General features: G+C 45.8%; 1 protein-coding gene across 3 annotated transcripts in view; it reads left to right on the forward strand.

Annotated features, from left to right (window-relative positions):
* The window catches only part of ABCA5 (ATP binding cassette subfamily A member 5), a 64,663-nt gene that overhangs the window by 30,840 nt on the left and 10,763 nt on the right, over positions 1–23,060 (forward strand). For all 3 annotated transcript variants that reach the window (XM_018063914.1, XM_018063916.1, XM_018063915.1), the window contains 17 exons: positions 429–539; positions 1,790–1,965; positions 2,706–2,825; positions 4,881–5,019; positions 5,546–5,636; positions 6,071–6,210; positions 7,412–7,531; positions 10,781–10,982; positions 11,534–11,703; positions 14,563–14,690; positions 15,084–15,221; positions 16,811–16,924; positions 18,308–18,478; positions 19,464–19,577; positions 20,222–20,356; positions 21,727–21,801; positions 22,220–22,311. In XM_018063914.1, the coding sequence (XP_017919403.1) occupies positions 429–539; positions 1,790–1,965; positions 2,706–2,825; positions 4,881–5,019; positions 5,546–5,636; positions 6,071–6,210; positions 7,412–7,531; positions 10,781–10,982; positions 11,534–11,703; positions 14,563–14,690; positions 15,084–15,221; positions 16,811–16,924; positions 18,308–18,478; positions 19,464–19,577; positions 20,222–20,356; positions 21,727–21,801; positions 22,220–22,311 (2,236 nt within the window). The remainder of the gene's footprint in view (positions 1–428; positions 540–1,789; positions 1,966–2,705; positions 2,826–4,880; positions 5,020–5,545; positions 5,637–6,070; positions 6,211–7,411; positions 7,532–10,780; positions 10,983–11,533; positions 11,704–14,562; positions 14,691–15,083; positions 15,222–16,810; positions 16,925–18,307; positions 18,479–19,463; positions 19,578–20,221; positions 20,357–21,726; positions 21,802–22,219; positions 22,312–23,060) is intronic.

Here is a 23,060-nt window from a genome sequence, read left to right on the forward strand (position 1 = left end):
AACTTTTTGCTGAAATTTTTAACATGCCTCTAAATACCTTTGGAAGCAAACTTTGTTCTTCTCTTTGTTTTAATTTCCGTTGTTGTTTAGTCGCTTTCTGTCCGTGGGCTTTCTGAATACCCTCGGGAGTTCCCGAAAGTGGGTACATAGAAACCTCCCTCCTGATATTTTGTGCCCCCGACCCTGTCAGTGTAACAAAAAAATAAAAGTTTATTTTGTGTTACCTTTTCTTACTGTTCATACTATTGACTATAAGAAAGAATTATTGTTGTATTACAATATTAAATCTTACATTATTAAATATGCTGGTAACTTCTGTCTTTAAATCTATTGACTTATTTCAAGATTGCCCAAGTATTATGATCTATCTTATTGTGCAAGACTCAGCGAATAAAGATGGCATCTGAGCGTCCTTTTCCCCGCTCCAGGTTTATCGTTTGACATATACGAGGGCCAGATCACTGCCCTGCTTGGCCACAGCGGCACAGGGAAGAGCACGCTGATGAATATTCTGTGCGGGCTGTGCCCGCCCTCGGATGGTAAGAGTCTTCTGACTTAAGAATCTGTTAATTTGTTTTCTTAGGGTTAGTAACTAAGGCACCGTGGTCATTTACTTATCCTTGAAATATGTACTGATTGATTTTTGTCAGTGATTTGGTATCAACTTCTGTGTTCGTTTTTTTCTCCTTTTTATTACACTTGTTTGTTCTTCAGCAGAAAATAAACATGATTCTGCACCTGTTTTATCAGATGTTGTACTCATGTTTATGTTTATTGTTCATTTTCAAGGATAGATAAACCAATTAATTGGAAATTAAATGAGGCCTGTAGACATTTTGGTTGAGAAAATGAACATTTCTAAGTGAGCACCAGTCAGTTCAGCAGGGAAGAATGCCGAGTGTCAGTGCAGTCTCCTTAGAATTCCCAGAGCAACGCCTCGGCTGCGTAACTGCTGTGTGTGGCGGCCCCGCAGGTGAGGCTCTATCGCAGCTGCTCCGGTTTTCCAGAACCGCACAGAGCCGCAGGGCAGTAGGCATTTCACTGCAAGAAAGGGCCGCGTCTCCGTGTACCGAACCGGCGTCTTCTCAGATGTGCTTTCAGCTCTGTTTTGACTGGAGGTTACCTCTGCTGCAGCGTCCTGGGTCGGCCTCGGCCGCACAGCAGCAGCGGTTCGACTTAAAGTCAGTTTCATTTTGTTGCTTGTCTCTTTGTCACTCTCTGGTCTTTATAATGTCTTTCATTCATGTAAGGATTTATTTACTTTTGGTACAATTTTCCACGCTATCACACTGATTTACTAGTTCTTAAGTAAAGCGAGATGTATTAATATATGCAGCTTATAGGATAAGAAAGCTCGAATTTAGGTCAGGTGATTTCCCCAAAGTCACGCAGCTGTTCAGGGGTAAATTTTAACTTCTTTGTTCTCTTTGCCACTGCGTAGTGCTTAGAAGTGAGAGGAAATTGTTGCTGGAGTATTGTTAATAGTGTAACTCACGCATCAGTGGACCCTTGTACTTGGTGTGAAACCTCTGATCCCTTGCTGTCTCTGCTCTGTAATATGCCCTGAAAATGAAGGGCGTTTATAGGGAATATAAGTGAGGCTGTAATGTAAGTGGAAGCAGATCACCATTTGTATAGAAATTAGGGTGTGCTGTGTCTTCCAGCTGTATACTAACTCTTGTTTTATGTCTGTTATTAATACATACGAAAAACTGAATTATTAGTATACCTTAAAACACACGTATTAATATTTAATATATTTAATGTAAATGTATTTTTTGCTTTTTAGGGTTCGCATCCATATATGGACACAGAGTCTCAGAAATAGATGAAATGTTTGAAGCCAGGAAAATGATTGGCATTTGTCCACAGCTAGACATACACTTTGATGTCCTGACGGTGGAGGAAAACTTGTCCATTTTGGCATCAATCAAAGGAATACCAGCCAATGATGTCATACAGGAAGTACGTTATCTGTGTAGAAACCTTTACTCTTATTCGCTATAAATTAGTAACCGTTTGCAGTAACCTGTGTAATAAAAATATGCTTGAAAATCTAAATATAAAAACCTCTTCTGAGCCAGTGAGCAGAAAGTCATCACGAAGAATCAGCTTGGAGCAAAAGTTGCAGTGCTAGAGAAAGTCCTCGTTCCGGCCGGAGGACTCCAGTCTCTCCGTGTGGGTGTTTCTTTTCTTTTCACTCCTGCCGGCTTCCCCCACCAGACAAACACATACACACAGAGCCTTTGCACTGACCCCCTTTTCCCCACCGGCCAGGGGTCACAGAAGTAAAACAGGCCCTCCTGTCAGGAATCTTTTTGTTATTTCAAAATTATTGGTGGGTGTGTGTCAAAATTGGGCTTCTCCTGGTGGCTCAGCAGTAAAGAATCTGCCTGCCAATGAAGGAGACACAGGTTCTATCCCTGGGTTGAGAAGATCCCCTGGAGGAGGACATGGCAACCCATTCCAGTGTTCCTGCCTGGAGAATTCCATGGACTGTGGCCCACCAGGCTCCTCTGTCCCTGGGGTTGTAGAGTCAGACGAGACTTCGTGACTGGACAACAGCAGCAATATGTCAAAATTAAATTCTATACCAGGAGAACATTTTAAAGATTGATATTAAATTGGAACACTTAGAAAGTAGTGTTGATAATTATGTAAATGATGAGATTTAAACCACATTTATTCACACTTGCCTTTCACAGGTGCAGAGAGTCTTACTGGATTTAGACATGCAGGCTATCAAAGATAATCAGGCTAAAAAGTTAAGTGGCGGCCAAAAAAGAAAACTGTCCTTAGGAATCGCTGTTCTCGGGAACCCAAAGGTGAGCAGATAATAGTGTTGTTGATGAGATAGTTTCAAGTTAATTTGAATGAAAAAGCAAGCTGTAGAAATAGATACATAGACAGTATATGAAACATACATAAAATACTATACGTTATTACGGATGTAATTATAATAGTACAGCTTTAAAACTGAAGTCAGAAAGATACACAGCCTCTTGAAGACAGCAGTCCTCTCAGAAGGGGAGGGGTCAGGTGGGCTTCACTTGTGTCTGCAGAGTTTTATTTCTCTGAAAAAAGATCTGAAGTAAGACGCCATTTGTTACATTTCAGTGGTGGCTGCAAAAGTACTGTTCTGTTCCTCGCTGCAGGTTTCTGCACGTTTGTTACGGTTATAGTAGTAATCTAATAATAAGGACAGAATCAAAGGGATCTCGCCCTGCTCTGTTGACTTGCTTCTGTTCGTGTCTGGTCTGTGCTCTTCTCAGTCCTATAGAAGCTGGGCTGTGCCCTGGGTCAGAAGGCTTCCAGGTGCCCGCCTGCAGCCAGGAGCCCCGGGTCCCCCACCCTGCCCCATTTACCCCGCTGCGGTGGCCGGGGGACCCGGCGTCCCGGCTTACGGCAGTCCCTCTTCCTCCATGTTTCTGAAATGAAAAATAGTCTTAAACTGCTTTCCTTGAGCTAATATAGAACATCATTCTCTAATAAGCGGTTGTTACATCTACAAAATTTAACTGTTTAGCCAAAAGCGATACACTCAGTGTTGTTTTTCAGTTTATTTTTCAGTGTTTTGTTTCTCAGTTTATTTATCTGGTTATTAAACTTATGACTTATATATTACAGACAATAGTCTTTAAAATTAAAACCAAAGAAAAGATTCACATGCCAAACTGATCACTTTCTAAATTGATGCTAACTCACGTATGAGTGAAAACCTCAGATCTAATACATTTTAATACGGCAACTTTAAATGGGGAGGCTTTTCAGGGCCACATAGATTCCATACGCCTTCAGATTCCTGAGGCTTCCTGTCCTCGCCCACCCCTTTGCATGGGGAGGCTTTTCGGGTCCACATAGATTCCATACGCCTTCAGATCCCTGAGGCTTCCTGTCCTCGCCCACCCCTTTGCATGGGGAGGCTTTTCGGGGCCACATAGATTCCATACGCCTTCAGATCCCTGAGGCTTCCTGTCCTCGCCCACCCCTTTGCATGGGGAGGCTTTTCGGGGCCACATAGATTCCATGCGCCTTCAGATCCCTGAGGCTCCCTGTCCTCGCCCACCCCTTTGCATGGGGAGGCTTTTCAGGCCCACATAGATTCCATACGCCTTCAGATTCCTGAGGCTCCCTGTCCTCGCCCACCCCTTTGCATGGGGAGGCTTTTCAGGGCCACATAGATTCCATACACCTTCAGATCCCTGAGGCTCCCTGTCCTCGCCCACCCCTTTGCATGGGGAGGCTTTTCAGGGCCACATAGATTCCATACGCCTTCAGATCCCTGAGGCTCCCTGTCCTCGCCCACCCCTTTGCATGGGGAGGCTTTTCGGGCCCACATAGATTCCATGTGCCTTCAGATCCCTGAGGCTTCCTGTCCTCGCCCACCCCTTTGCATGGGGAGGCTTTTCGGGGCCACATAGATTCCATGCGCCTTCAGATCCCTGAGGCTCCCTGTCCTCGCCCACCCCTTTGCATGGGGAGGCTTTTCGGGTCCACATAGATTCCATACGCCTTCAGATCCCTGAGGCTTCCTGTCCTCGCCCACCCCTTTGCATGGGGAGGCTTTGCGGGGCCACATAGATTCCATGCGCCTTCAGATCCCTGAGGCTTCCTGTCCTCGCCCACCCCTTTGCATGGGGAGGCTTTTCGGGGCCACATAGATTCCATACGCCTTCAGATTCCTGAGGCTCCCTGTCCTCGCCCACCCCTTTGCATGGGGAGGCTTTTCAGGGCCACATAGATTCCATACGCCTTCAGATTCCTGAGGCTTCCTGTCCTCGCCCATCCCTTTGCATGGGGAGGCTTTTCAGGGCCACATAGATTCCATGCGCCTTCAGATCCCTGAGGCTCCCTGTCCTCGCCCATCCCTTCGCATGCAGGTGCTGCTGTTGGACGAGCCGACAGCTGGGATGGACCCGTGTTCTCGCCACATTGTCTGGAATCTTCTCAAACACAGAAAAGCGGGCCGGGTGACAGTGTTTAGCACTCACTTCATGGACGAAGCCGACATTCTTGCTGGTGAGATTTTTTACTTGCTTTTTTAAAGGATGAGGTCTTGGGGCCAAGTGGGAATTAGACATAGAAATGCTAAATTCTGAGGAGTAAATAAATTGTGTGTTCTTCACGAAAAAGGTATTATTATACTGCCTTTAAAATCACATGTTTTTATGTTGGGGGTGAGCCCCTGACCCTCCAGGTTCGGTAATCTGCCACGAAAGCTCACAGGACCCCACACAGTCCCACTCCCAGCATGAGTTACTGCAGTGAAGCGGACAGGGTGCAGGGCAGGGTCAGCAGAGAGCAGAGGCTTTGCTGACCCTGCGTGGGAACCAGACACACTTCCCGGGGGCCCTTCCCACAGAATCGCTCAGGACGCACTCAGTTGTTCTGACGTGTGGGAAGTTGTCGTAACAATGTAATGATAATTGATGAGATAATTTACCGTATTAACATTGGTATCTCATAGGATAATCCAGAAAATGCAAACACTAGTTATTAATGCTGTCACAGATGGGGAAATTGAAACGCCAATCTCTCTTTGCAGATAGGAAGGCTGTCATATCACAAGGAATGTTAAAATGTGTTGGTTCTTCAATTTTTCTCAAAAGCAAATGGGGAATTGGCTACCGGCTGAGGTATGGCTCCCTCTTTTCTTTTGAACTGTTTTCATTTGCTTACTAAGGGTTTTGGCTGCAGGGTTTCCCTGCTGCGCGGGCTTCCCCTATTTTCGGGAGCAGGGGCTGCTCTTGGCTGCGGTGTGCAGGCTTCTCACTGCCGTGGCCTCTCCTGTGGCGGAGCAGGCTCTGGGGCGCTCAGGCTTTGGTGGTGTGGCTCCCAGCCTCAGAGCGTGGGTGCAGTAGTTGTGACGCACACGGCTTAGTTGCTCCCGGGTGTGTGGGATCTTCTTGGATCAGGGATCAAACCCCTGTCTCCTGCTTTGGCAGTTGGATTCCTTACCACTGAGCCAGCAGGGAAGCCCTATGGCACAGACTTTTGCTTAAAGCACTCAGAATTTACTTTGGGCTGTTCAGAGTCATCATAAGAAATCATGGTTTTGGGTTTTCTCCAGCATGTGCATAGACAGATCCTGTGCCACAGAATCTCTTTCTTCTCTGGTTAAACAACACATACCTGCGGCCACTTTGTTACAACAGAATGAGCAGCAACTTGTGTACAGCTTGCCTTTCAAGGACATGGACAAATTTTCAGGTATTCCCTACTTCTGGTTTCATGATTGCTAAACTAAGATCCTGCCCTGGGGACTGGTTCTCTTAATTTACTTGGTTTTTCACTTGGTTTATTTTTCTGTGTAATATTTACACGCTCCCAGGTACCCAGAGTTAATATTCTGTTTCTGCTTTATTTTACTTTTGGAAACCAGAAATGCTGTAAGCCAGCGTTTCTATTTTCATAAATGTCATGCAAGAAATTCCTAACTAGTATATTAACCTACGTAAATAATTGCTTGCATTATCAGGAAAGAAACTGCTCCATTTGTTTGTAGGTCCCCTGGGAATAAGAATATAAATATACACACATACATACATACACACATGCACACACGTGGACACACATACACATGTGCACACACGTGGACACACATGCACACACGCATGCACACAAATGTGGACACACACATACACCCATGCAAATGTGTGCATACACAAATGTGGACACACACATACACCCATGCAAATGTGTGCATACACAAATGTGGACACACACATACACCCATGCAAATGTGTGCATACACAAATGTGGACACACACATACACCCATGCAAATGTGTGCATACACAAATGTGGACACATGTACACACAACACACACACACATATGGTTGTGTTAGCCCTCAACTGCCTTTTCAGTTTCATGATTTCATAATGAATTACATTATTATACAGTAAACTCTTGAATTATCTTATTTGTAGCCTTAATTTTCTGCATTCTGATGAGGAACTCAAGCTCAGTCTCCTATATCTGTTGAGGGATCTCTTAATAACCATAAGGATATTACTGCTGAAGATAAGTTATACAGAAATCCCATCGCATTCCTATAGTTAGATAGAAATTTTCTATGTTAGTTGAATTAGTTTGAAGAAAAGGAATCACTAATTAACTGAAGTGTACATGTCACCTTAGTGTACTCTGCCTATCATTCTGCCTGTAAAACACTCCTTAGTTTTAATTTATGTCATGGTTCACATATAACAGGTACATGTCCCTAAACAAGCATTCCGTGGGGTCCTCAGCAATTTGTAGGAATGCTGAAGGGGTTCTGAGACCAGAAAGTTTGGGAACCGTGGTGGCAGCACAGTAAACTCAGTCGTTTTCTGCTTTTAAAGGACATTTTAGAATCGTTCGTGACAGTATTCTTAGCTACACGAAGTTCTTTCATTTTTTTTCTTTCAGGCTTATTTTCTGCTCTAGACAGTCATTCAAACTTAGGTGTTATTTCTTATGGTGTCTCCATGACGACTTTGGAAGATGTATTCTTAAAGCTAGAAGTTGAAGCGGAAATTGACCAAGCAGGTAAAAACAAATCTAGCAAAACATTTCAGGCAGCGATCCCGACAGTGGCTGTGTAAGTGTGTGGAGTGAGTGTGTAAGTGTGTGGAGTGGCTGTGTAAGTGTGTGGAATGAGTGTGTAAGTGTGTGGAATGACTGTAAGTGTGTAGAGTGACAAAGCGTGTGGAATGACTGTAAGCGTGTGGAGTGGCTGTGTAAGCGTGTGGAATGAGTGTGTAAGCGTGTGGAGTGGCTGTGTAAGCGTGTGGAGTGACTAAGCATGTGGAATGACTGTAAGCGTGTGGAGTGGCTGTGTAAGCATGTGGAATGAGTGTGTAAGCGTGTGGAGTGGCTGTAGGCGTGTGGAGTGACTAAGCGTGTGGCATGAGTGTAAGCGTGTGGATTGGCTGTGTAAGTGTGGAATGACTGTAAGCGTGTGGAGTGACTAAGCGTGTGGAATGACTAAGCGTGTGGAGTGGCTGTGTAAGCGTGTGGAATGAGTGTAAGCGTGTGGAATGAGTGTAAGCGTGTGGAGTGGCTGTGTAAGCGTGTGGAGTGACTGTAAGCATGTGGAGTGACTGTAAGCGTGTGGAGTGGCTGTGTAAGCATGTGGAATGAGTGTGTAAGCATGTGGAGTGGCTGTAAGCGTGTAGAGTGACTAAGCGTGTGGAGTGACTGTGTAAGCGTGTAGAGTGACTAAGCGTGTGGAGTGACTGTGTAAGCGTGTGGAGTGACTCTAAGCATGTGGAGTGACTGTGTAAGCGTGTGGAGTGACTGTGTTTGGAATGCTTATTTGGGAAAGAAAGGGTAGGAGTAAGCAGGGAAGTACGTAGCTGGGATGTTTGCGGATAGCGGTAGGCGCTGTGAAGGAGACAGTGGCGCGGCCTGGGGCGGCAGGTGCGGAGACGGGACTCACGTGAGATCCAGAGGCAGGAAAGAGGAGCTTTCCCTGCAGAGTCTCCCAGGTGGAGGGAGCTGCTGCCACAGCAGTGCTGACTGAGGACTGGGTGGGATGTTTTTGGGGACAGAGAAGGGCTGCCGGGGCGCCAGGGAGAGCATGGCGCGAGGAGCTCGGGGGTGAGGCAGGGGAGGGGCACGTGCAGCCCCGAAGCTCTGCAGGAGAGCTGTGTGCTGTGTGACGTGCAGCTTTCAGAGAGTTCCGGGGCAAGGGGGCAGCGTGAGCTGACACGCACCTTCAGCAAGCGCGATCCGGCTGTTGGATGCCGGATGGACTGTGAAGGAAGTCTGGAAGCAGGAAGAGCGGTCGGGAAGCTGTTACTGCTGATCCTTGTTTGAACTTGGATGGCTGTGAACCTGGGAAATGCGAGCAGATTTGGGTCATGTTAGGGGCGCTGGTGGTGACCTGCTGCTGCGCTCCTGTCGGGGGTTGGGGAAGGGCGGAGTCAGGAAGGTGTCCAAGCTTTCAGCCTGAGGATTGGAAGTGGAATCGCTGTTTCCTGACCAAAGGGGAACAGCCAGTTCCTGGAAAGAAGGATTCCAGGCGTGATTTCATTTGTGGTGTTGGAGACGCTTGGTAGCCATCCCCGTGGAGATGCCCATGGGCTGTGGCATGCATGCTTAGAGCCGGGAGAGGCTGCTAGGGCTGAAGACACACGCTCTGCCGTCGCTTGTGTGTAGACGGCCCCGGGGGTCGGTGCGGCCCCTTAGACGGAGTAGAGGGGCCGCCAGAGCGTGGGCAGTGAAGGGCAGGAGGTGCTGGCGGGAAGGCACCATTATTGCGCTTTCTTTCTTCATGAGAGGAGGGGGGCAGGCAGGAGCACGTGGTGTTTAAGGAAAGAAGGCGGTCGCTTCTTGCTGATCGCCGTGAGAATTGGGTGATAACAGAAAGGGTGGTTTTGGTAACTTGGAAGATGGAGGAACTTGGAAGTGGGGAAGCCGGTCGGGAGCTTGACATACCATCAGCGGCGCGGCTGAGATGAGTGCTTCTCAAGGTGAGGCTGAGAGTGGAGGGTTGACGGCAGCAGGGTGGGCGTGGGGCGGTCCTCTCGGTCGTGGAGGAAAGTCACTTTACGATGAGAGCGTGGTGTCACTGTACTCTTCCTGTTTGTTTTTTAATTGGAGGAAAGTTGCGTTACAGTGTGTCTGCCTCCGCTGCACACGAGGTCGCTCAGCTGTGAGTGTGTGTGTGTGTGTGTGTGCGCGCGTGCGCCTCCGCGGCCCAGCCTCCCGGTCGCCCAGAGCCCGGAGCCGAGCCTCCCGTGCTGTGCCGCCCCCACGAGCTGCCTGCTTACACGCGGCAGCGCACACACGGCCGCGCTGCCTCCCCCATTCGCCCCCTCCCCTCCCCCGCTGCGCCTGTAAGCCCCTTCCTTACTTTGCGGTCAGAGAAGGAGAGCTCACAGCAAGTCTCTGGGCCTCAGACAGCTGGAGAGGTGCAGGCATTCCTCAGCTGGGTGGAGTTGAGCAGAGACGCAGGTGTGGGAGCAGGGCGACAGAGGGAGTCCGGCGTCAGGATGCGGTGCGCTGTCGGTGAGCGGGTGTGATGGGCGGGGGAGGACAGCGCCACGCAGAAGGCGCTCCTGTGTGTGGTGCTCAACAGCTTGCGGGACACGAGGCGGTTTCTAGAAAATGTCTGTGTCGTGGGGATGAAGATGAGAGGCCTGTGCTCTGTTCAGGTGTTGTTGGCTCTTTCTACAGCACCTTTAAGTCCTTGTTCATGCTGAAGTGAGTCTTCATCTCCTTTTATTATTTTTCACCTCTCAATTTGAATCACTCATTAGAAACTCCGGTATCTTGATTTGTATCCCCATCAACACGTTTCAGCTCGTGTCAGTCTCTGGGCATCAACCATATAATGTGTCTCTTACTCACATATATTCTGGCTTCTCTTAATATACAGCTTGTAAGATCAAGCCACCACAGTCGTACAACAGTTTGGTCACTTTGTGGCTTTACACGGCTCTGTGACAGCTGAGCTTCATGGCTTCCTATGCTCTCCCCTGTTGATGGACATGTGGGCTCCGTCCCACGGGTGGCTGCTGGATAGGGCAGTCACTACGGATGTCCCTGTCCATGCGTTTCCGTGAACCTCTGCACCTAGTTCTCTTGGGCTCCTACCAGAGACGGCACGTCCTGGTCATGAGCTGTGCACACGTTCAGTTTCGATCATGTAGCCAAAGTCCGTGACAGCCTCTCTGTCCCATGTCACTGCCCGCCAGGCATGTGCTGCTTTGAAATTTACATGCTTCGGGAAGGTTCCCATCTTCCTAAGGGCCATAACGTAACTTTCCATCCTTCTGTTTCGGCATATAGATTACAGCGTGTTTTCTCAGCAGCCGCAGGAGGAAGAGTTGGAATCAAAATCCTTCGACGAGATGGAGCAGAGCTTGCTTATTCTCTCCGAAAGCAAGGCTGCTCTGGTGAGCGCCAAGGGCCTCTGGAGGCAGCAGGTGTTTACCATTGCCCGGTTTCACTTCCTCAACTTGAGACGTGAAAGCAAGTCCCTGAGATCTGTGTAAGCACAGGCACTCTCCTGCCCAAGGAGCTGGGGTTTTTTCAATTTAAGATTTTTCTTTCTTTATTTTTTAATTGGAGGAAAATGGCTTTGCAGTGTTGTATTGGTTTCTGCTGTGCCACAGCCTGAATCAGCTCTATGAATACATAAGTCCCCTCCCTCCAAGGCACCCTGAGTCAGCCATAAAAAAGAACACAGTGAGTCACTTCTAGTGAGGTGGGGGAGCCTTCCGCCTGTGCACAGAGCGAAGTGAGTCAGAAAGAGAAACGCGAGTAACGCTAGTAACACATATCTGTGGAATCCTGAAACACGGCAAGGATGAGCCTGCTCACAGGGGAGGAGCAGAGGCCCAGACGCAGATGACGGGCCTGTGGGCGCAGGGGGCAGGGGGCGAGGGGAGAGTGGCCCCAACATCGTGCACTCTCGTGGGAAACAGAGCTGGTGAGAAGTTTCTTTTTCAAATGAGTACCTTTTAACCGTCATGGGAAGGAAGATTATTTTGTATATTTACATGTTAATATGCCTTCAACTGTATTTTTTTTTCCTTTCAGGTTGCTTCTACTTTTAGTTTTTTTCACAGTTCAGGTTTTCATGTTTCTGGTACATCACTCTTTGAAAAATGCCGTGGTTCCCATCAGACTTGTTCCAGACTTATACTTCCTCAAACCTGGAGATGAACCCGATAAATACAGAACCAGTCTGCTCCTTCAGAACTCCACTGGTGAGTGTGTGAAGGTTTGTGAGCGTGTGCTTGTTGGCCTGGGGTGAGGGGAAGACATAGGTCAGAGATTTGGATTTTAGAAATATACCTAAGATAAAGGCATGGTCTGTCTGCACAAACCTACGTTAAATAAAACCCTTCACTGATGCTGAGTAACAGATTTATGAAATTTTGGTTTAAGTGTTCAGTCACTTAGTCATATCTGACTCTTTGCGACCCCATGGACTGCAGCACGCCAGGCCTCCCTGTCCATCACCAACTCCTGGAGCCTACTCAAACTCATGTCCATTGAGTCGGTGATGCCATCCAGCCATCTCATCCTCTGTCGTCCCCTTCTCCTCCCACCCTCAATCTTTCCCAGCATCAGAGTTTTTTCAAAAGAATCAGCTCTTCACATCAGGTGGCCAAAGTATTGGAGTTTCAGCTTCAGCATCAGTCCTTCCAGTGAACACCCAAGACTAATCCAACACTTTTAAAAATATTTTGATTTATGTTGTTGATACTCATAAAATTTCCTTTTTTAGTAGTGGCATTATTCTCAGAGCACGTAATTCATCTCAAAAGTTTATAATGAGCAAAACAAACTTCAGAACTTGAAAACTCTTTAGAAAGAGTTACGGCATATAATATTTAACGCAGTTACATATCTACAAAGAAGTGTTTAAACAGTTTTTAAGGACTATGTGAAAAATTAGAATAAAGGACAGTTGTCATGGAAATCTCTATAATCAAATACATTAAATTTGTAGTGGATATTTTTGGATTTGTTATTTTTATCATGTAAATATCAAACATGAAAGAAAATTTAAAACCCATGGCTTTGAGCAAAGCTCAGAATAAAATTTTTAAAACCTGATAACAAGACTTTGATTTTCAAAACGTTAAAACCTAATTCAGAATTTGATGTGAATTAGGTGTTTCTACAACATCTCCCATCTGTGTAGATGGTTTATAGTCCCAGGGTTCTTGAGGAGGAAGCTAAAGTGAGCTAATGATACAAATCTTCAGCAAAACACAAGCGGCTTCCTTGCTTATCTTGCTGAAACACGCTGGAGGCTTGCATTTCTTGTGCCCCTTGTACACTCACAAATTCTCTGTAGTCTACCACTTCCGGCACTTCACCTGTATCCTGATATCTTTCCGTTTTGATTCTCTATCAGCCGAAAACTTTTGCCCTGCATCACAGTCAGTTTGCGATGATTACAGATGACTGTTAGAGTCCTCACCCCTAAATTCTAACCATCCGTTTATGACGCAGCCTCTCTTCTTTTGGGGGAAGAAGGTATGTAGCGATAGAAAACACACTTGAATAGAAAACGTTATGCTTTTCCACTTCTTTCATTAGAATTCTTATTTTGGTTTTAATATCCATTTCACATTGCTGAAATGCAGTACCACATGGAGCCCGACACTGTGATGTTGTGGCCATTTTTTGGTATCTGAGAAATTGTGTGTCATCTCAAGTGTTTCTGCCTGGATTTCACTCTCACTGATCTCCAAACATTCTAGTGTTTTCAAGGTTTTGTCCCATTTGATATTTTTAAGTATATCTAGAATTACTTACACCCGTCTATCAGTCTGTCTCTCGGTCTATCCACGTATCTGTCCATCTGCCCAGCCATCTGCCTGTCACTGTATCTGTCTGTCTGTCTCACCTCTCCCAGGCCTTGCCATGGTCCTAAAGCTTCACTTCCTCTAGGAATCATGGCCTCTGAGTCTGAGTCTCGGGCGTGCCCTGCCCTCCTGGCGAGGCTTTCTGTATCACAGGTGATGCAGTGCTGTCTCGAGAAGACAGAACCGCTCTTGCATTCAGAGGTGGGAGGTGGTTAACACACTGGGTTAGAGTAGAGACCATATCCCAGGAAGCGCCCATCTCTCTGACACTAAAACACGTGTTGTTAACACGCTGGATTAGAGACCACATCATTGGGAGGGCCCTTCTCTCTGACTCTGAATCACGTGTTGTTAACACACTGGATTCAGAGTAGAGACCATATCCCAGGAAGCGCCCATCTCTCTGACACTAAAACACGTGTTGTTAACACGCTGGATCAGGAGTAGAGACCGTGTTACGGGGAGCGCCTGTCTCTGACACTAAAACACGTGTTGTTAACACGCTGGATCAGGAGTGGAGACCGTGTCCCTGGGAGTGCCCGTCTTTGACTCTAAAGCGGTTGTTGCTGAGTCTGAGCCTCTGGCTGTACCGCTCAGTCACCCATAGAGTTTTCCTTTGTTTCGTTTTGGTTCCTCTCAAATTCACACTGGTTCTTCTTTGAATCCTGGCCTTTCTGGTGATGGACAGAGAACTCTTCCCACTCCCCAGGTGTTATGGTACAGGCTTGGCTTCGGGCAGGACTCGGCATTCCCTTTGGCTCCACGCGTCCCGAAGGCTGTAGATGGAGGCCTGCATCAGAGGGTCACTGTTTGAAGGCAGTTGATGTCCATACAGTTTGTTCAGAACACACAGCAGGCCTCCAGGTGGGATGTTACCTAACCCCGCCCCTGGCTTCGGCATCTCTGAGCCTGGCATGTTACCTCGTTACATAAAATTGCCAGGTGAACTTTCGTTGTCACAAAAGTCTGGTCGGAGCAGTCTTCAGACGGATTTCTTGTGTGATGGGCCACTTTCAGCGTGAGTCACGGCGGCAGCAGCTGAGCGTGGCACATTGCTGGTGTCAGCCTCTGCTCTGAGGTCTGTGCATCGATGCGGGTTTGGATTCAGCAGACAGGCTGCAGAGCCAATGTTCTTACTCACCTCTTAGCTAACAGGAAAGAGAGCACTTTGCAACATTATTAAAAGCCCATGTCTGTTTTTCATTTAAGCTAATTGTTTATCATTTGCTTTTTTTCTGATACCAGACTCGGATATCAGTGACCTTCTTAGCTTTTTCACAAATCAGAACATAATGGTGACGATGTTTAATGACAGTGACTACACGTCTGCCGCACCCCACAGCGCCGCTCTGAACGTGGTGCGGTCAGAAAGGGTGAGAGCAATGCATGTGATTGAAGTCTTTCCTCTAAAATTGATTGTTTGCTGATTGACCTTATGAGTTGGAAATTAAAATTTACTTTGGGAAATAGCTTGCTGTGTTTACTTGTAACATATTTAATGCCATGATGGAAAACCAATATATAAAGCTACGAGGAATATAATTATATTTATCATATTTTTTTGCTTAAAATAGCAAAATATCTAGATTCCAAACTAGGTTGTTTTTATCTATCATTAAGTATTATTTCTATGATTCGTTGCATCAGTTTTCAAAATAGTGAGAATTAACTTAGTTGAGAAAAGCAATCATATCTGGGTACACAGCAATCATATATTCATTTACATATATACTATGTATAATAACTCTCTTTTTTTTGAATTGTAGGACTATGTTTTTACTGCTGTTTTCAACAGTACTATGGTTTACTCTTTACCCGTGTTGATGAATATCATTAGTAACTACTATCTTTATCATTCAAACGTCACTGAAAGCATCCAGGTCTGGAATACCCCATTCTTTCAGGTGAGCAAACTTAGAAGTGTGTGTGTGTGTGTGTGTGTCTGTGTGTGTCTGTGTGTGTGTGTCTGTGTCTGTGTGTGTCTGTGTGTGTGTCTGTGTGTGTGTGTCTGTGTGTGTGTCTATGTGTATGTGTGTGTGTGTCTGTGTGTCTGTGTGTGTGTGTCTCTGTGTCTGTGTGTGTGTGTCTGTGTGTGTGTGTGTGTGAAATAACCAATGATAATGACAAACGAAACCTATAGACGTTCATCTTGTGATGTCTCCTCTTCTTAAACTTGAGCTGGGGACGGTTCACATCCTGGGTCTGGGTCTGCTGCAGGACCCGCTCAGGTCGGGAGACGGCTTTGCTGAGAGTGGTGCTGGGTAGTTTGTTTGGGGCACCAGCTGGTTACCAGGTTGTCTGAAGCATCTGCTGTCTGCACCTGGATCCATGGGCCTGAGGGAGTCACAATCCACCCTGCTGGGAATAAGAAGCTCCTGGCTCCACAGGTAGCTGAGCTTGGGCGTGACTTTCCTAGTGGAGAAGAGGAGTCTCCAGGATGCCTGCTGGCTTATAGTCCAGGCGTCAGTGAAGACTTGCTGAGAGTCGCGCTCCTCGCTGGGACCACTCGGGCACAGGTTAGCTGCACGTCACGTGCAGTCTCATTTTTAAAGGTGGATGTTCATTGATGCGCCATATTATCCTGTGTACATCCACAAGAACAAAAGTACAAGAATTCGCCCAGGATCACACAGCTATTTAATCAGCGCCAAGTTGGTGATTAAAGTGAAAGAGCAGAGTGAAAAAGCTGGCTTAAAGCTCAACATTCAGAAAACGAAGATGACGGCATCTGGTCCCATCACTTCATGGCAAATAAATGGGGAAACAGTGGAAACAGTGTCAGACTTTAGATTGGGGCTCCAAAATCACTGCAGATGGTGATTGCAGCCATGAAATCAAAAGACGCTTACTCCTTGGAAGATAAGTTATGACCAACCTAGATAGCATATTGAAAAGCAGAGACATTACTTTGCCAACTAAGGTCCGTCTAGTCAAGGCTATGGTTTTTCCAGTGGTCATGTATGGATGTGAGAGTTGGACTATGAAGAAAGCTGAGCGCCGAAGAATTGATGCTTTTGAACTGTGGTGCTGGAGAAAATTCTTGAGAGTCCCTTGGACTGCAAGGAGATCCAACCAGTCCATTCTGAAGGAGATCAACCCTGGGATTTCTTTGGAAGGAATGATGCTAAAGCTGAAACTCCAGTGCTTTGGGCACCTCATGCGAAGAGTTGACTCATTGGAAAAGACCCTGATGCTGGGAGAGATTGTAGGTGGGAGAAGGGGACCACAGAGGATGAGATGGCTGGATGGCATCGCCGACTCAGAGTTGGTGATGCACAGGGAGGCCTGGCACGCTGCGGCTCATGGGGTCGCAAGAGTCGACACGACTGAGCGGCTGAGCTGAGGTTGGCACTGTGGCCACTGCGTGTTAACTACTCTGCACCTGTCTCTTCATAGAGGCTTTGTCCAGTTCTGATGGGCTGTTAGGAAGCATTTAGTGACTTGATATAAAGGGATCCTCCATTCTGTCTCTCACTCTGAGGTTGTCTTTCAGGAAATCACGGACATCGTTTTCAAAATCGAGCTGTACTTCCAAGCCGCTTTACTTGGGGTTATTGTTACCGCAATGCCTCCTTACTTCGCCATGGAAAATGCAGAGAATCACAAGGTACTGACTCAGTTAAGAATCACAGGTGCAGCTAACTGTTAAGAATTCTCAGACAAGAAACTGAGCTTTTCTGTGTGAGTGCGAGACTTACGTGCAGCTGTTATTTTGAAAGTAAGTAAATGGAGCATAAACATATTTATTACAGTAAGAGTAACAGCTGTCACGTATTTGAGTGCTTGTCGTGCGCTTTAGAAGTTTTCCAGGGTGCAGATCTGACTTTTTTCGGCTTTGACTGCTATGAATTGAGCTGCCCTGGACGTTTGCTGCAGGTTCCTGGGTGAACCTAAGTTTTCTTTTCTCTGGCATGAACGCCTACGAGTACCCTTGCTATGTCATATGGTGATTGCGTGTTTAGTTTTATAAGACATTGTTGATCTGTTTTTCAGGGTAGATAAAAGCCTTTTACACTCCCACCAGCAGTGTATGAGGGACAATAAAATGAATTTTCAAAAAATGATCGTATTTGACGTGCTTTATATTTTTATGTGTATATTGGAATTGATATTTTTGTTCTTGTGTTCACTGAACACAAATGCCCACTTATAAAATCATTTCTTCTTCTTAACTAATATTTATAGCCCAGAAAGTCATTTCTTCTTAACGAATGTTTATATCTCTCTTTCATCCTCTGTGGCCAGCTCTTTCATATCAGACATTGAATTACTAGGAGTAGATTTTTTTTATTATGAGTAGATGTTTTTATAGATGACAAAAATCACCTGAATAAGATTGTTAGGCATTTGCATTTATGGAAGATCTTAAAATTTCAAATTATATAATGAGAATGTCAGGAAAACAATGGTTGTTTAAATCTTCACCTGTTCATACAGGTGAAAATGGTATTCCCTTGTGGTAATAATCACAATTAACACTCTTGTTCTACACATGAATGCATAAGAGGTTTTCAGATGCATCCAAGTACAAGCTTCACACTTAAGCTGAAAGCCCTGTGCAAGTCTGATGATACTTGGCCATTTATTAGTGTTTTCATGAAAGGTCAGTGTTTAAAAGTAAGCATCCTTTTTCCTAGACATATTTTTTCTATTTCACAGAATTTCAAAACCAGTTACATTTCAGCAGCTTACCGTTTGTGCAGCTCTAAACCCCCCGTGGCCCTTTTATTTTAGTTTAGGTTTGTGTTTCGTAGCAGTGCTGCTGTGTTCTGATGCTGAAAAATACTGTTGAAATTGTTATGCCTCAGAAATAATGAACCAGATTAAAGGCTAAATAGAATTTATATTTAGCTGTCAGAGGGCTTTTATTACCTACTGATGGAATGTGACCCTTCTTGTTGATGAAAAATTAGAAGCTCTGCAATCATCTGCTAGAGATTTTTGTTTGTAGTGTGTTTAAAATTATAATCAATTTTTCCTTTTTTTTTAGATCAAAGCTTATACTCAGCTCAAGCTCTCGGGGCTCTTGCCTTCTGCGTATTGGCTCGGACAGGCTGTTGTTGACATCCCCTTATTTTTTGTGGTCCTTACTCTGATGTTAGGCAGTTTGTTTGCATTTCATTATGGATTATATCTTTATGCTGTCAAGTTCCTTTCTGTGGTAAGTTAACATCAGTTGTGCTCATGCTGTTTATAAATAAAATGTTATCTTAAAAAGCTAAATGTTCATAAATGTGACAGTTGTCTGATTGAGTAATTATGATGTTCCAGAAAATAGAGCCAGCATCTGTTTAATTATTGTATATGGTACCTATAACCAGCGCAGGTCGTATTGCTCTAAGTGGCTTTTAAAAACAATGTTTCACCATTGTAAAACACTTCTTTGGAGCTGAGGCGATCCTTCATGTGGAGGGCCTACTGGTCTGTCCTCAGGAAAACGTAAAGCGTGTTTCCTTTAAGTATCTCCTTTGTCTCCGTGCCTGAGAATAATTTCATGAAGAGGAAGCTCTTTTATTCCCTAATTTAAAATATGGCTTAAAATACGAAGGATGAGAATGACTTGGATTCATATTTGTATGTCAGTGAATAACTGATACTAGATAATTTCCTGTGAATTGCATTAGGAAAAAAGGAAGACAGAGGTTGGTAGGTTAGATTTGCTGAAAATAAACATGGCAGCTTTAACAGGGAGCATACTGACCTTGCATGTTAATTTCTACCTTATAAATTAATAGACAGTTTTCTTACAAATTTATAAAATGCGTTAAGTGCTATACATTAAAGTAGAAGCTAACAGTTTATTTGAGATTAATAAATGTGTAACTCATTATGCTTTTTTTGTAATAAAATGATGAAATAATATTTTACTTGGCATAAAAAAGAACTACAAGTAGTATTTAGTTTTAAATGACTTATTCAAGGTTGTGTGAACAGTTGAACACATGAGGTTTATTGATTTAGGAGAAATGTGGATGGGTGGATGGTAACACCTTAGGTTACCACAATTTCAATCTTTGGAGCAATTTGTAAAGCAGTAAAACTTGAAAAATAATTATTCCTGGATATTCTAATGTGGCAGGTATCTTACATCATATGTATGGCTAGCTACTCATTTTTACATAAAAATGCAAACCTCTGTTTTCCAGGTTTTTTGCCTCATCGGCTACGTCCCATCAGTCATCCTGTTTACCTACGTTACTTCCTTCACCTGTAAAAAAATTGTCAATACCAGAGAGTTCTGGTCATTTATGTATTCTGTGGTAAGTCACCTTTTATACCGTTCGGTCTCAGCTTTCCATAGCACACGATTCGGGAGTCACAGGCTCCCTTCCTTATTGTGCTCACACTCATAAAGGCTGCTGCGTCTTTCCTGAGTGCAGAGCTTAGGTGGCTGGCTGGCAGCGTCTGCCCATGTGTCCGCTTGTCTTCAGCCCCGTCCGCTCCAAGGCGGGATGGTGTCTTGCTGCATCCCGCACCTGGCATGCCCAGGGCATCCGACGTGAAGAGCAGCTCATTAGAGAAGACGCTGGTGCTGGGAAAGAGCGAAGGCAAAAGGAGAAGGGGGTGGCAGAGGATGGGATGGGTAGACAGCATCACCGACTCAGTGGGCATGGATCTGAGCAAGCTCCGTGAGATAGTGCAGGAACTGCAGCCATGGGGCTCACAGAGCGTCAGTGATATAGACTTACACAGACAGACGTAGCAATTGGACACCACCACCACAATGGCCACGGTGCCAGCCACAGACAGCTGGTGTCAGCCAACTGGTGCTTCCTGGCTAAGCATCTACTACGGTTCCTTGTTTTATTTGAGGAGTAAAGGCTCAGTTAATGCTGAGGCACACAGGAAGTTTGTATGAAATTTCTAAACACCTGTTCACCTGTTCTCTCGTCATTCTCTCTAGACAGCGTTGGCTTGCATTGCAGTCACCGAAATAACTTACTTCATGGGAAACACAGCTACAGTCATTCTCCATTATATCTTTTGCATTGCCATTCCAATCTATCCGCTTCTAGGTTGCCTGATTGGTTTCATAAAGGTAGGCCTCTTAGATGTTTGAATATTTTTAGAAAAGCGGAAATAAATACTGCCTAATTCTTTGGGATCTTAATTCTTGTACTGAAATAATAATAATAATAAAATCGAGTTAGCTGCTACTACTTAAGGCAGCAGTTTAAAATGACTGAAGTCTTTTCAGTCATACATTTAGGCCGTCAGTTCTCAAAGGAGAGGACTGCACTCACTAGGACGTCTGTCGTACCCCAAACAATATACCTAAATTAGAATGATGATCTGACTGCAGTCAGTATTTGTCCGGGGGGAGTTTTTCAAAGATTAAACATTGTATTAAAAGGGTGAGAGAGAATTTTTCTGGAGGAAAATATACCAAAATTATATTAAGCCTAGTTAATTGAATATAATTGCTATGTGATTAGAAAAAAAAATTTAAATGATGAGTTCTTAGTTTAGGATGATTGCTGATTAATTCTGCCCATGTATCTACTTTCCTCCCCTCCCCTTTTTTAGCTTCAGTTTATAGGTTTAATTTATACCTGCCCTGACAGGCATATTTTGGCTTGAGGAAGATTTTAATCTAACTACAAAACATGGCTATTAATATGAATAGCTAGCTAGTTTATGGAGGAGACATGTTTGCTATTAAATACATATTTTTAAATTTTAATCCAACTATTTCTACACATTGCAGCAAAGAACATGGTCTCCTCTGCCCACAATGCTTCTGGCACCAAACGCGTGGGCTTTTCCCTATCTTGCTGTAGTTCTGACACTGAGCACAGTCAGTGCAGACTCGGGGGGCCAAGGGGCCAGTCCTGCAGGCTGCCCCCCACCTCAGATTCCAGACGCAGGTCATGGGTGCCCCTGCCACCCACCTTCTGTCTGACTTGGACCCCCTTCTCAGAGGTTCCGTGATTTGCCCCAGCAGCTCCCAGAACTCAGGGGAGCCCTGAATTCCCGTCCCAGCCCGTCACGGTGGGCCTGCAGCAGACCCCAGGGACAGAGGGCCGCAGGCAGGGCTCCTGCCCCCGAGCCATCTGGTGAGCCGCCCCCGGCCTGGGGCGCTTCCTGAGCCCCGGGGCAGAAACCGGTGGCTCAGTCCCTTGGCGAGGAGGCGCTGATGAGCCTCCAGGCCCTCCTCCCCTCCGGGGCGGTGGCCTGGACCAGCAGCGCCAGCTCTCGGGTCTGGCTGGCTCCTCTGGCGGAGGGTCTCCAGAGGGTCTCATCAGGAGCAGAGACTCCGCAAGCAGGAAGGGGCTGGTTCTCCTCACCTGTCACTCAGGAAACCCCAAGGGCTTTAGAAGTTTTGTGCCAGGAACTGTGGACAGACCAGATCATATCGCATCATGGTGTTAACAGCCGCATACAAATTTCCAAACGTTCTTGTCTCAGATTACTTGGAAGAATCTTCAGAGAAATGGGGACACCTACGACCCGTGGGATAGCCTTCTGGTGGCTGCTATATCGGTAAGAAGTCACTTGACCGTAGTTTGGCCAAGAGGTCGTAACCCTCTGTTCAGCTGTCATCCCGTTGCATAAAAACAAAGGCGCGTGGGAAGTCAGGCGTGCTAGTCCTGCTGCCTAATGTGTGCGCATTGCACACATCCACTTTAATATACTGGGCTTTTTGACATGCCACTAATTCTATTTAACAATAAATCTGGCTTCCATAGGAGCAAAAAAACAGCTTTTTTAGAAAAATTCTGTAATTGACAAAGCTGGCAGCAAATGGACTTTCCAGCAGTAGAAAACTGCACAGAGATCGTTGAATGCGTTCAGTGATGGCAAGGAGCCCGATGTACTGATAGTGGCTTTTCGGTTTCGCTGGGACAGGCAGGAGGAAAACTAACCACAAACTGTCCAGCCACGAGCTGTTTCCTTTCAGCCTCACCTGCACTGTATGCTGTGGGCTCTTCTCCTGCAGTACTGCGAGAAAAAATACGGTGGCAGATCGTTACGGAAGGATCCCTTTTTCAGGTCAGTTTTTAATTTTCATGGTTGTTTTTTTTTTAGTATGTTGACAGAGTTGTGCAACCACACTGTCATCTAATTCCCTGATAGCTCAGTTGGTAAAGAATCCGCCTGCAATGCAGGAGACCCCGCTTCGATTCCTGGGTCGGGAAGATCCGCTGGAGAAGGGATAGGCTACCATTCCAGTTTTCTTGGCCTTCCTGTGTGGCTCAGCTAGTGAAGAATCTGCCTGCAATTCGAGAGAGACCTAGGTTTGATCCCTGGGTTGGGAAGATCCCCTGGAGAAGGGAAAGGCTACCCACTCCAGTATTCTGGCCTGGAGAATTCCATGGACTGTATAGTCCATGAGGTCACAAAGAGTCGGACACTACTGAGTGACTTTCACTTCACTTTCTCATTTCCATCACCCCCCTCCCCAAAAGAAACCTCGTACACGTTAGTAGTCACTTCCTTTCCCCCCTGAGCTTCCCGTCAGCCCTCTATAAGCACTAATCTGCTTCCTGTCTATACATCTGCCAATTTCACAGTCGTATAAGTAGAGTTACACAAGACGCGGCCTTTTCTTGTCTGGTTTCTTGTGCTCAGCATAATGTCCTGAAAGCTCACCCGTGCTGGAGCAGGTGGCAGGACCTCATTACCTGTTTGATTGTTTTTGCCAAGTGATGCTACCTTGTAGAGGCTTCCCAGGAGGCTCAGCGGTATAGCACGCAGGAGACCCAGGAGATGCAGGTTCGGCCCCTGGGTCGGGAAGACCC

This window comes from Capra hircus, chromosome 19 (genome assembly GCF_001704415.2).
Source record: "Capra hircus breed San Clemente chromosome 19, ASM170441v1, whole genome shotgun sequence".
NCBI lineage: Eukaryota > Metazoa > Chordata > Mammalia > Artiodactyla > Bovidae > Capra > Capra hircus.